Source organism: Hippocampus bargibanti, linkage group LG09, assembly GCF_051943395.1.
Source record: "Hippocampus bargibanti isolate YZ-2025 linkage group LG09, ASM5194339v1, whole genome shotgun sequence".
Taxonomy (NCBI): Eukaryota; Metazoa; Chordata; class Actinopteri; order Syngnathiformes; family Syngnathidae; genus Hippocampus; species Hippocampus bargibanti.
The window spans coordinates 13,566,901-13,580,000 of NC_142742.1; the positions used below are offsets into that span (position 1 = coordinate 13,566,901).

The following is a 13,100-nucleotide window of genomic DNA, read 5'->3' on the forward strand; positions in this document are numbered from 1 at the left end:
GTGATTCAGATATCTTTAGGCCAGCAGAGAAGGCTTTGCAGGCCTTCATGGTCCGCCACTGGTAACCATAAAGTGTATCCAATGGAATTTCTGATAGCTTATTCCAAATGTGTCTTTGTTACCCCCCCGTTGGAATTTGGAATCTAGATTTATTTTATGATCACAGTCCACTCCCTTGACTTTCCTTCTTGTGTCTTCATGATATTAGCGCCACAATGACAGAAGCTGTCTAACATATGTCACTGACTTCCTCCAAACCCTTCCTCTTGGCCTCTGTTCCACACCCTCCCTCCCTCCCTGTATAACCCCCGTGGCCCACCCACACCAGTTACAGTCCAGATTTACCTCAGCCGATGCGCCACACCGATGGGGACAAGTGGCAGTGCTCCCGCTTCGATCATAATGGCGCGTTCCACTGCAAGACTCTGCCAATCCCCAGAAAACATCAAGGCTCGCATGGCCAGAAAAAGAGCCGCTGTCAGGGTGCCAACAGTCAGAAAAACTCCAAATGTTAGTTTCCACTTGAATAAGACTAGGAATCAGTCGTCGCACTATGACCTAAACACACCAAGTTACCGCAGCCCCATAAAATCCCCCAGCCAATATTTTCAGATTTGTTATTAAAAGCAGCCCTTGAAGGAGCCAGAATGGAGCCCCAATTTCTTCAACATTATTCCACACGGTTGTAGGAGACCAATTTTGTTTTCTACCTATTACATGACCAACCAAACTACAGGTCTTCCATTACACGTTATTTTGGAGAAAACTTCAAAAATCTTGTCATCATCTGTGTTTTATTTGGTTTGTCTCGGTATTTGACTTTTCGGTTATGCTATACTGTGTATTTTTTTCCATGACATTTTCAACTGCTTTTGTCGGCATTTTCATGTTAATTAACCTGTCCTGCGAAGCCAAATGTTGCCGTGTTATAACAAGGTTTTCTTTCAATTTGTTTTTTGTTGTCCCATGAATGTGTTTGAAGTGGCTAATAAAGTCCGTTTAAATACTCATTTGTGTTTTCTAGCCTATATCATTCATCCTCTTATGGAACCGACACCATCAACCATTTTCTTACCTCACTGCCAAAACAGTCCTGCAAAATGTTATAATCCCGTCAGCATTTATTGCGTTTATCCAACTAATCCCCTCTTTTTCTTTTTCCAGAGGAAGGTTATGTGAAAATGTATTTGAAGGGCCGTCCCATTACCATGTTCATGCCCAAAGACCAAGTGGAGGGCTACTGTCTGGAAGCGAGAGCAGACCTTCCGGGCAGCAAGCTCAAACTGGACTGGGTGTATCCTTTTTTCAAACATGAATCAATAAATAAAAATAAATGTGAAAGCAATGAATGGTCCCACTAAGTAGCTCTCAGTTTTAACATTTGAGATCTCTTTTTTTCCCGAAACAATATTGTTGACCATAATCATTAACAGATATGGTTATCGCGGTCGAGACTGCCGCTCAAATCTTTACTTGTTGCCCACTGGAGAAACTGTGTACTTCATTGCCTCTGTGGTTGTCCTCTTCAACGTGGACGAGCAGCTGCAGAGACACTACACTGGACACACGGACGACATCAAATGGTACACAAAATGTAGCCCTGATTAATTCAGTGTCATTGCACCGCCCTCCGATATTATCCAATGTCACTCCTGTGGTCCGAAAGGTACTGTATTTACCGTACCGTACCGTGTGTGTATATATATATATATATATATAGATTTGTAATTTTTTTTTTTCATTCATTGAAGGTGTGCCTTATAGTCTAGTGTGCCTTATATATGGAAAACGTTTGAAAATACACCATTCCTTGTATACCGGAAAATACGGTAATATTGAACCGTAGCAGGTCTCACACCTACTGTCAGCAGCAGCCGACTCCGTTTCCCCTTGTAGAAGTAGTGTGCGGTCCATGCTCATATATATAAAGCAGCGTTTAATTTCGGTAATCTCTTAAAAGTACTTTGCCAGCTGAATCTTTTCTCCATTTTGCCAAAATGTTCAGATTTCGTAATGCTTAGAAATGGAAAATTTGCCGTTTTTGCTTGTTTTTGTATTTAGTGTCTCCCAAAGAATATTTCTGAAAGTTTTAAGGCTAAAATATTCCATGAAAACCACTAAGGAACATAAAATAGATTGGTACTTTCTGATAATTATATCAGAAATACTGTATAGTCCTTTGCTCGCATCTTTATTCAAATACTAAAAAAATACTACTTTTGATGAATTGATGCTGAAAGATGTTTTCACTGTTTTTATGTTTTCACATTCTCATCAGCTTGGCAGTCCATCCGGATAAAATCACCATAGCAACCGGGCAGGTGGCGGGTACATCTTTAGAGGGAAAAGTAAGTGAACTCCAATGTTAGCATTTCATGATGTTTTGAGTGAGATGTAGTTTGCTGATCTCCTTATCGCATTATAAAATTGTTGACCTCTTTCTTTGTGGGGTATTGGCTTGCAGTTGGCGCCACATATTCGCGTGTGGGACTCCGTTAGCCTCAATACCCTCCATGTTCTGGGAGCCGCTTACTTTGAGCGAGCCCTCGTCTGCTTGGCTTTCTCTAAGTCGGTGAGGAAACAAGATTAGTCGTCCAAAGGCGACATTTGACATTTACATGTAAATGTCATGTCTTGTATTGCTTCGTTTTTATATTTTAGAATGGAGGAAACACATTGTGTGTTGTTGACGACTCTAATGACCATGTGCTGTCTGTATGGGACTGGCAACGAGAAGACAGACTGGCTGAAGTCAAGGTGTGTTGCATGTACAGTATATGTGCATACATCCGTCCGTTGCCAAGTATGGCCCGCGTACTTCTATTGTATTCTATTAAGACATTAAACATGTGCTGCATTTTTCCCCATAATTGGTGAATTAAAATCAATGAGTTTGTTTTTAATAAGAATGTATCCATCCATTAGCCAAGCCTCTTTTCCTCAAGAAGATCGCGGGCAGGCTGGAGCCAATCCCAGCCGTCTTCGGGCACTAGGCAGGGGACACCCGGAACTGGTTGCCAGCCAGTTGAGGGACAACGCATAGACAAACAACCATTCATACTCACATTGAGGAAAAGGTTTCTTCAGCCATCATATGTACTTCTGTGAAGGTGTCGGACGTTTCGCTGCTTATCTGAAGAGCTTCTAAAGTTGTGCTGGTAACCCTGGCCCTATATCCCAAATGGGACCTCTGATAGGTCCGTGCTCGAAGGTTCGGGAAGCAGTAGACCACTCCCTGAAGTCAATCGGTTTACTTGTATTCTTCTATCCCTGGCTCTGGTTTCACCTAATTAGCATGACTAAGCCTATGTGGTATCACCCTAAGAAGACAGCACAGTCTAAATTAAACCTTAAACCACCTTAATTTATAGGGCCAGGGTTACCAGCACAACTTTAGTTCGCTGACAAAGCTCTTGGGATGAGGATCGACATGTCCGACACCTTCAAAGAAGTACAGATGACGACTCAGATGATGGCTGAAGATCCTTTTCTTCAATGGACCACTCTTGTACAACTGAGAGCCTAAACAGACGTATTCATACTCACAGCCAGGACAGTAAGATCAATTTGGAGTCTTCCATTGTCCTGCGATGCATGTTTTTGGAGGTCCCTGAAGAAACACCACGCAGGGACAGCATTTTATTGGATCTTGGATTAGGTGCACCACTTCACAATACCAACTCATTTCTCTTGTTTACAGACATCCAACGACACGGTCTTTGCTGCAGACTTTCACCCGACCGACAGCAACATTCTGGTGACCTGCGGCAAGTCACACCTCCATTTTTGGAGCTTGGAAAAAGGAATGCTTGTCAAGAAACAAGGACTTTTTGAGGTCAAACATCACACTATCTTCATCCATTCATTCAATTTGATGTTATTTCTATTAGACAGTTTATGACACAATGCTACAAACATGCATGTTTTGGGTAAGTGGAAGGAACTCGTGCAAGAACATGAAGAACATTCAAACTCCACACAGTAAGGCCAAAGCTGAGATTCGAACCCCAAACCTGTTCATCAGTTCATCCTAATCTTACAATATCACCTTTAAAAAAAAGAAAAAAAGAATAGATGAATCGGCGAACAATGCTCAGCTGTAGAATGGTGCTGGTTAATTGTATGTAATTAATTATGTAATTAATGTAATGTTAATTTTTATTTAATTAATACAATACAGTAAAGTCTCGTCATATCGATATCGGTTATATCGATAGTACTGCTTATTACGATACTATTTCTATGAACGCAAGGAGAAAATTTACATGCCGCAGGATCGGATATATCGATAGTCCGATTATATCGATATTCTTTCCGACTCCCGAGAATATCGATATAACGAGACTTTACTGTAATTGCATTGTTGTGTGTTTAACTGGGCCCATTCTTGTGTGTTGGTGATTTACAGAAACAGGAGAAGCCCAAGTTCGTTTTATGTGTGACCTTCGCAGAAAATGGAGATACCATCACTGGGGACTCAAGTGGAAACATTTTGGTGTGGGGAAAAGGTACATTATACTTACAGGAATCTTGACGCGGTTGTGCGCTGACTTCCAGGGAATCCAGCGAATCAATATGTTTATCCTTCTAAACTCCTAATTAGCTTCAAAGCTGCCTGTTTCTAACAAAACAGGGTCATCCTGGGGACTTTGTGAAGAAGAGACACAGCACTCCTACGCTTTCCAACATAATCTCTTACTGATCCACTCTATCGATTGACTCGTCTGACTGTCGGCCATTTTACAAGGCGGCTTCCAGCAAGCCCACTTTCTCTGGGCTGAAAGCCTCTCGTCCATCTTATCCTGTCCGTCCGTCTCTGTCACGCAGGCACTAATCGCATCAGCCACGTCATCCACGGAGCTCACGAAGGGAGCATCTTTGCCCTGTGCATGTTGAGGAATGGCACTCTGGTGTCAGGAGGAAAAGACTGTCGCCTCATCTCCTGGGACAGCGGCTACCAGCAGGTCCAAACAGTGGAGGTGAGGAATGGGCCTCCACGATACAAGCACGGGAATATTTGGACAGTAAATGTTGCCATCTGTTATTTGTCACTGAAAATGGACATAGAAATAGATTCAATCCAGTAATCCTACAGGATTTGCTCGTAATTGATGCCCCTCCCCAAGAAATACTCATTCACCGCCATTCAAGAATTTATTCGGGAATTGAAAATATGATGTGGAGCGCCATTTCCGAATTTGTTTGGGTTTTGGTTTTTCTTGTGCGGGGTGCCGATAAAGCACTGGTCAGACTTCCGGCAATGTTCAGAATCAGAATCAGAAAGCCTTTAATAGTCCCACAGTGGGGAAATTTGTAATTTATCCCTCCCACGAGGGTGCAGACTTTTGCCTTTTGTACAGCCACCCCCATTTGCACCTCATATTACTCCAGACCCATATAACTTAGGAATTAACTCTTTTTTTTCTGATGAAAGAAGAAAGTCTAAGTGTTCTTACTCTGCATTGAATGTTTATGTAGTCCTAAAACTCAATATTCTGTGGGTCCAGGAATTTGAGTGAAAATGACAAACCCTGGCACAAGAGTGGACACATTTTTGCATGTATGGCAGTGAATGAGTTCAAAATATGTTTTCCCCAATGGATAATTGTTATTAACTCATTCACTGCTATTTTGATCGGAGTGAAAAAGTGTTACATGAAAAATGAGTTGTGCTTGATTAAAAAAAAACCTTTGTGGCCTTTTCTTTTTTTGATTGACGATGGAAAATTGAGAGAACCTATGACGGTAATTGTATAAGCCAAGAGCTGTGAAAAAGTACAAACTCAGTTAAGTAAAAAAATGCTTGCATATTGAGCCATAAAATCTCACTGAAGACCTGAGTGAGTCAATGAATCACACAGCGTTTGCAGACAATCGCAATGACTACGCCACGTGTCGATGTTTGGTACCTGTCCTGTAAGTAGCACCTAAGTGACTTCATGAAGCTATTAGTGCAGTGTAATCATAAAAATGAATGAAAATAAATGTTCCTTTTTTTAAAAAGGTAATTCAAACTGATGAAAGGCATGGTCCACTCTGGACTGCATACCGGCGTGCATGCACATGCAGCAAAAATCTCTAGACCTTCCACAACAACCCAGGCTAAACTTACCTTCTTTCGGTGATTCCAAACTTATCTCACAGGTGCAATGTATCACATCAGCGTACTTACTTTGAGCAAATACTGCACTACTTTACTACATACATAGTAATGGCTTTGTTGCCATTTTGTGGCATCTTTGTGCTTTTCAGGAAAAGCTAAATAGTTTCAAAACTGTGAGTTTTTCAAATCGGTTCCATCCACAGTGAAACTTGTGCGGATAGCATTGCGTGACATTCCCAGAAAGTTTATTATTCTGCTTCCACACACAAGTAAGCATGCAAGCTTTGCTGTTGAGCATCTTATCGTTGGATTGAAAGAGTCATCTGAATGCTGTGATAAAATATTGAACAGTCTGTACCATCTGCGCCGGGTTGAAAGAAAGGAACTCAGTTGCTTACGTTGGCAAGAAGCAGCACTCCTGTAGGCAGTTGATTTTGCGCTTCATAAATAAAACATATGATGTCTTCTTTTGCTCTTGATTGGGATCAGAATTTGCAGACAAAGATGAATGTGACTAAAGACTCGCCAAAGAACACAGTTTGTAATGTCTTCGTCGCAGGTGCCAGATTTGTTTGGTCCTATCCGGACTGTCGCAGAGGGCAGAGGGGAGTCTGTTCTCATTGGAACCACAAAGAATTTTGTTTTGCAAGGCAGCTTGGATGGAGAGTTTGTGCCCATTACTCAGGTTAGTCACTTGGCCATTCAAACATGTCCGCCTCAGAGAGCACACTGCAAGATATCAAATTAATCTTTTTGTTTTTCCCCCCTGATTATTAGGGTCACACTGATGAGTTATGGGGTCTGGCCGTGCATCCGTGTAGGTCCCACTTTCTCACCTGTGGCTATGATAGGCAGGTCTGTATGTGGGATTCCAGTTCACATCAGCTCGTGTGGAGTAAAAATATGGAAGTAAGTCGAGTCAATACTCCCCCCTAAAGGCCAGTAGAACTATCACATCTAATGCATCGAAATTCGACGCCTGGCTTGCGCTGGTTTTGATCTGAGAAATGCACGATACGATGTTGTTTCTGTTTTCAGTTTGTTTTATTCATCTACATTTTTTTTAAATTAATGTTGAACTTTCCTGAATGCCTACAGGACACAGCCCAGTCCGCAGACTTCCACCCATCTGGGACAGTCGTTGCTATAGGAACCCAGATTGGCAGGTTGGTTGGAAATTCATAAGTAATGAAATATTTGATGGTGCACTGACTAATCTGTTACCCTCCAAAATATGTCATATGTTAAATCAATTATATGTTTATCAATACGTTTTTTTTTTCTTATGTGTGTGGTTGGCTCTGCAGATGGCTGGTACTGGACACCGACTCAAAAGATTTAGTCACGGTGCACACAGATGGAAATGAACAGCTTTCTGTTATGAGCTTTGGCCGAGGTTTGTACCTTTTACATCGAGTCCATATCGTGCTTTTTGTTTTTGCAATTTTTGCTACGACAGGATTTTAACTGTTCTCATCAGAGTTGGATACTTTGCATCAAAGTTATGTACTGAAATGAGCAAAGGTGGACGCATAGTGCACGTCACTCATCCTTTCATGATTATACGAGGCCAGCCCAGTCTGTCGGTGGCAACAACAGCCATTCAGCATCAAAAACATGCTTAATATGTCACATTCACAATAAAAAGAATATTAGTAAATAACACACACACTGTGGCGATGAATAAAAGATGAACAAAATGTGATGCATTCATGGCAGTCTGCAGGCGGTGTACAACATTGTTTGTTGCTATCTTTTTTAACTCAAGTGTGCTTGTGCTACGCCTGCAAAACTATGTTGTTAAATGAATCAAGGGGCCACTCAGCATGTGGTCACAAGCCACCAGTTGCCAATATCTGATTTAACTACTGTGTATATTATAGCATCCATTTTTTGGTGAAGTCATTGCTTCACATGATCAAAACGACCATGATTGGAAGCATCGTTTAATATCCAATTCTCTTCCATTAATGTTCTGATTTGTTTTAATAATTCATATTTGACAGGGATGGGAACATCACTCTCCTCTGTTGTATGTTCAATTTAGAAGACCATTTTGACTTTACTTGGCGATTCCTCATGTCCAATTTAAACTAAATCTCTTGCTTTACAAAATGTATATGTGGATATTTTTGGACAGCTTGGATGATTACATGTTTGCTTTGTTTACCTTTTAAAAACTGCTTTAGATGGCAACTTTCTGGCCATCGGTTCTCATGACAGCTACATCTATATCTATGCCGTGGCAGAAAATGGCAGGAAGTACAGCAGAGTGGGGAAATGTTCGGTGAGTGTATCATCATTCCAATCACCGACAATATCTTATTTACATTTCTTCCTCCACTTCCTTTGACTCCATTTTAAAGTGCAGGATGACACTATACATATACTTGTATATTTTTTAATGCTTAATTTTTGCAGGGTCACTCGAGTTTTATCACCCACCTGGACTGGTCAGTCGACTCTCAGTATCTGGTGTCTAACTCAGGAGACTATGAAATACTCTACTGTAAGTGCACGCTGGTGTCAACCTGTGTTGATCAGAAAATGTCTACTTGTATTTAAATGCAGAGGCCCACAAACGTCTTTCGGAACAACGGTCCCTACTAAACAATCGTGTCCCCCCCTGCACATGTAAGCTAAAATGAGATAATACACAACAATTTTAGTCAGTTTTATAACCGTCATATTATGTTACGGGATGACTAAAGAACTGGATATCCTTTCCTTTTCTTTTCTTCAAAACAGTTTTAAAATATCCCAATGGGATAGGAAATATGTATTCTCTTTTTAAGTACGTATGTTGATAACATCTCAGAAACAGATGTTGCTGATGTCACTTATTATTTGACTGTTTTGCATAAAAATGACCCACAACATAATCGATGTGATTATTTTTTTTTCAACATAAAGAGGGTTAAATATTTTTTGTAACTTTTGAAACATGTTTTGGTTATTTCCGCCGCATGCATCTGATCATTGGGTGGAAAATGGACTGCACTTGCACAGTGCGTATTTATCTACACTCCATGGCAGTGATGGGAAAATGAAGCAACAAAATGCTTTATGAACCAATTTGATTTTTTTATTCCACTAGATGGCAGTATGGTATCAAGAAAGGGTCATAAGAAAAGTCAAAAAAGTGTGTTGAAGTCTACTTTGAAAAGAGTTTATTTTTTTAACATTGTGGAACTACATAGACTCCCCCCGAAGCACAGTCCAATATACTTTCATGACTTTGATGTGGAAGAACATGACTTTAGAAGATGTATTGTAAGATGTAACTCCATCTTTATTGTTCTGATTTCTGAAGATGCCATGGCTAAAATGTGCCCCAAAACTTATCCTTATGGTATATTAACAAATGAAGACATCAAGATTAAAGTGTATGTTAAATTGTATTTCAGGGATCCCCTCCGTGTGCAAACAGGTGGTCAGCATGGAAAGCATCAGAGATATTGAATGGGCCACACACACCTGCACTCTAGGCTTTCAGGTTTTCGGTATGTCTACCTTTGCTAGTCATGGGTTCTTTTCTGAATCATAGGAAGTAAGTAAGGGTGACTGTTAACTTCCTACCTTCCCATCAGGCATGTGGTCTGATGGCTCAGACGGCACCGACATCAACGCTGGCAGCAGATCCAATGATAAGAGCCTCCTCGCTACCGGGGATGACTTCGGGAAGGTCCACCTCTTCTCCTTCCCGTGCTCTCAGTTCAGGGTAAATGTTCTCCACTCTGCTTTGTGAAACACTCTGTGGTGGGAGGTAACAAAGTACTTTGTTTCAATACAATATACATGTTTGGAGATAATTGCAGAAAACTTGCATTCTCATGGTTAGGAGACTGGCTATCGTTAAAAGCAGCTTGTATAAACATCTCTCAACTCAACTGTGTTTATAAAGTACTTGAAAACAACAACCGCTGTATCCAAAAAGCTGTATATGGAGCAAAAATAATTAACGTGACAACAAACAAACACAAGAAATTAATAACAAAGACAGTGGAACAAAAAATAAGGTGTCATGATGAGTCAGGTCTGATTCGGTGACTCTTGAAACCTGACTGGAAGACCGCAAGGACATTCTACTTTTATATCACTTTTTCCCAAAATGTTGAAATGAAAGGCATTTTGGGATTCAGCGTAACGTTTTATTGTATAGTCCATATTCATGAGGTTGGTGGGATGATGATGAAAACAGGCAGCTGCATATTTAAAGATAGAGTCGGGATGTTATTGGTAAGTTTTTGGTCACCTGTGTCAAATGCTTTTGATAAATCAGTTGAAATCAATTTTATAATTAAACTCTCCCCCACTCACCCATTTTTCATATGCTTATAATTCTGTTTTATATTTCATTTGATATATTTTTTTTGTTTGGTTTGAAAGGGGGGTAAAAGAGGCGATTCTTATAAAACAACAAAATCCTTCATTAAACCGGTCTGGTGGTGTGAGGTTCAATTTGGATCGTTCATACAATAGCCTGCTCAGGCAAAACAGGTTAGGCAACTTTCGCAATGCTGATGAGGGTCGTTATGCTGATGAGGTGATACCGGGGGGAGTGGGGGTAATAGGCCAATCGTTAGTCAGGAATGTAGGAACAATCAGTGGGGCCACAAAGGGGGAGGTCCCGCCCCCCCCCCCCCCAACCTGAGAGTAGGGACCTATCATAGCTGTGTCCGGCGCCACCAGGTCTGGACATTAGGGATATATAAATGGGGCCGATACGACCAGTCAGACTTTAGTTCGCTGACGAAGCCTCTTGGATAGGAGGCGAAACGTCCGAAACCTTCACTTTTGTACAGATGACGGCTGAAGAAACCTTCTCATCGTTGTATATAAGTAACACAGAAAATTCATTTGTTGGTTTGACTATTGTCTTTCAATGCATTTTAGTCTCTATATTTTGTCAGTTATGTGCTGCCACTCGTGTGCATCTTTTGGCACAGTGAACGAATCTTTTTGAAAGGTGGCTAATGTTACCAAATCTTGGCTGTGTTCATCATTTCAGGCTCCCAGCCATGTTTATGGTGGCCACAGCAGCCACGTGACCAATGTGACCTTCATGTATAACGACAGCTGCCTGGTGTCGACCGGAGGAAAGGACATGAGTGTAATGCAATGGAGGATAGTTTGATTGACAAGATTTGAAACGTGGACTTCCCTCTGCTGTTGCTCGCGCCAAGTGGAAACAAAACCAGATTGCACTACGGAAGAATCAATTGAAAGGCCTAATAATGTGGATCTGAACTGAGGTGAATTAACAGAAGTTTTTCTTGACAGATCTGCTTTCAGGTCTCGGGAGATGATCTGGTGAAGTGTGATATGTAGCGTCGTGTTTATCCCTGTTTTTCGTCATTCAGTCGCACTACTTGAAAAATTACATGCCAATATAATCTAGTCCAGTGTTCCCAACTTTATTTGAACCATGGCAAAAAATTTGAGGAAAAAAAATATCACCCACACTACCAAACGCAAATGTTGTACACACAGGATAATGTTTTAGCTTCTGCCATCAAGTAGAAAAGTATTAAAATCTTTCTGCCTGTCACCATACTGATATCAAGGGGCAAAGATAAGTTTGAAAAGCTACCGCGATATCCCGCGGCCCATCTGATGGTCTTGTGCATCAAAATAGCTCGAAATCACCACTGTAATCCACTTACATGAGACGAATAAGCCAAATTTTAAAAAGAAGAACCAAAGGCTCATATTTATGATTACACACACTTCTAACAATTTATGTATGGACTTAAGTTTTTTTTTTTTTTTTTGACTGACATTATACTAATCAAGCCAAAAGAGGAGGATTGGATGACAAACTGTGCGTGGAAATGTTTTTTTGTATTGAACAACTCAAGAAACTCCCTGAACGTGTCCACTTCTCGTGACTGCAACACATACATTTGGCAAATGATAACTAAATGCCTTTTACTATCAGGAGACATTTTAATCGTCCGAGGGCCATTGATCAAACAAATATTATTTAAATGCTATGAGCTTTGTCATGTTAAATGTCTTTGTTGTTGTTGTTGTTTTAAATCGTATTTCGTCTGTGGTTATATTTATTTTGAAAATTGCATGGCAGCCTGGATCAAACATTGTAGCGGGACCATTGGTCCTGCACCTCCTATGCTAAATTTATGTTACTCAATTGAACTTAATTTATATATATTTACAAACTGGGGGGTTGATATTTAACCTAAAAGACATTTACACCATAAATAAAAACACTAAGTGGCAAATTGTTTGTAATTCCAAAAAGACTGAGGTTTTTTTCCTTTTGGTGTGGGTGGGGGGCGGGTAGAGAGCTGGGGGTGATTCCATTACATGCTTGTCTTTGTTGGGTTCTACATTTAAGAGTATTTTTTACTGTTGACTGTAGCCATGGATTGGAAGCATAAGACCATATCACTTTAACTGCTTGATCAGGTCAAGGCAACATATTGAGTTCAGCTTAGTTGTTTTTTTTTCTCTTTTTTTCTTCTCAAACGAACATGATGAGGTTTCCCATAGATTAGTCATGGCTTTTTCCAACCTTCAGGTCTGTGGAGTACCACTTCTGTGACATATCACCAGTACGTTACACACGCAGTGTCCTTGAGAGTTTTGAAAGGCACTTAGAAATAAAATGTATTATTATTATTATAAAATGTTGCTTCAATTTGGAGTCTAAAAGAAAAGGTTCGATGATGAGGCTCACGCTGTGAACTGGTATTTGTCTTCCCACGAAGCACCCCAATTACCACTGAACATTTAACGTTTGTTTGAAAAATAACACCAAATAAAACTTCCAGGATTCTGTGTCCAAACTGCATGCCTGTATCTGAAACTTGTTTAAAGCATCATATAATGTCTGCAAACGTCTGTACGGGGAACCTGTGCAAATACTGGAGTGAAAAAAATATCCCCACCCCCCACACACACAAGCGCACTAGAATAGGTTGAACTCTTTAAATTATTTGCTTCTAGATGCCACAATGTGGCGTAAAAGGAC

General features: G+C 40.5%; 1 protein-coding gene across 3 annotated transcripts in view; it reads left to right on the top strand.

Annotated features, from left to right (window-relative positions):
• Window positions 1-12,914, top strand: part of eml1 (EMAP like 1) — a 52,753-nt gene extending 39,839 nt beyond the window's left edge. For all 3 annotated transcript variants that reach the window (XM_089004442.1, XM_089004440.1, XM_089004441.1), the window contains 17 exons: window positions 1,165-1,294; window positions 1,434-1,583; window positions 2,279-2,348; window positions 2,465-2,572; window positions 2,662-2,757; window positions 3,701-3,835; window positions 4,409-4,508; window positions 4,828-4,979; window positions 6,663-6,788; window positions 6,881-7,012; window positions 7,202-7,269; window positions 7,411-7,499; window positions 8,293-8,390; window positions 8,525-8,612; window positions 9,511-9,606; window positions 9,694-9,824; window positions 11,115-12,914. In XM_089004442.1, the coding sequence (XP_088860568.1) occupies window positions 1,165-1,294; window positions 1,434-1,583; window positions 2,279-2,348; window positions 2,465-2,572; window positions 2,662-2,757; window positions 3,701-3,835; window positions 4,409-4,508; window positions 4,828-4,979; window positions 6,663-6,788; window positions 6,881-7,012; window positions 7,202-7,269; window positions 7,411-7,499; window positions 8,293-8,390; window positions 8,525-8,612; window positions 9,511-9,606; window positions 9,694-9,824; window positions 11,115-11,240 (1,895 nt within the window). In that variant the 3' untranslated portion in view covers window positions 11,241-12,914. The remainder of the gene's footprint in view (window positions 1-1,164; window positions 1,295-1,433; window positions 1,584-2,278; window positions 2,349-2,464; window positions 2,573-2,661; window positions 2,758-3,700; window positions 3,836-4,408; window positions 4,509-4,827; window positions 4,980-6,662; window positions 6,789-6,880; window positions 7,013-7,201; window positions 7,270-7,410; window positions 7,500-8,292; window positions 8,391-8,524; window positions 8,613-9,510; window positions 9,607-9,693; window positions 9,825-11,114) is intronic.
• Window positions 12,915-13,100: the final 186 nt, after the last annotated feature.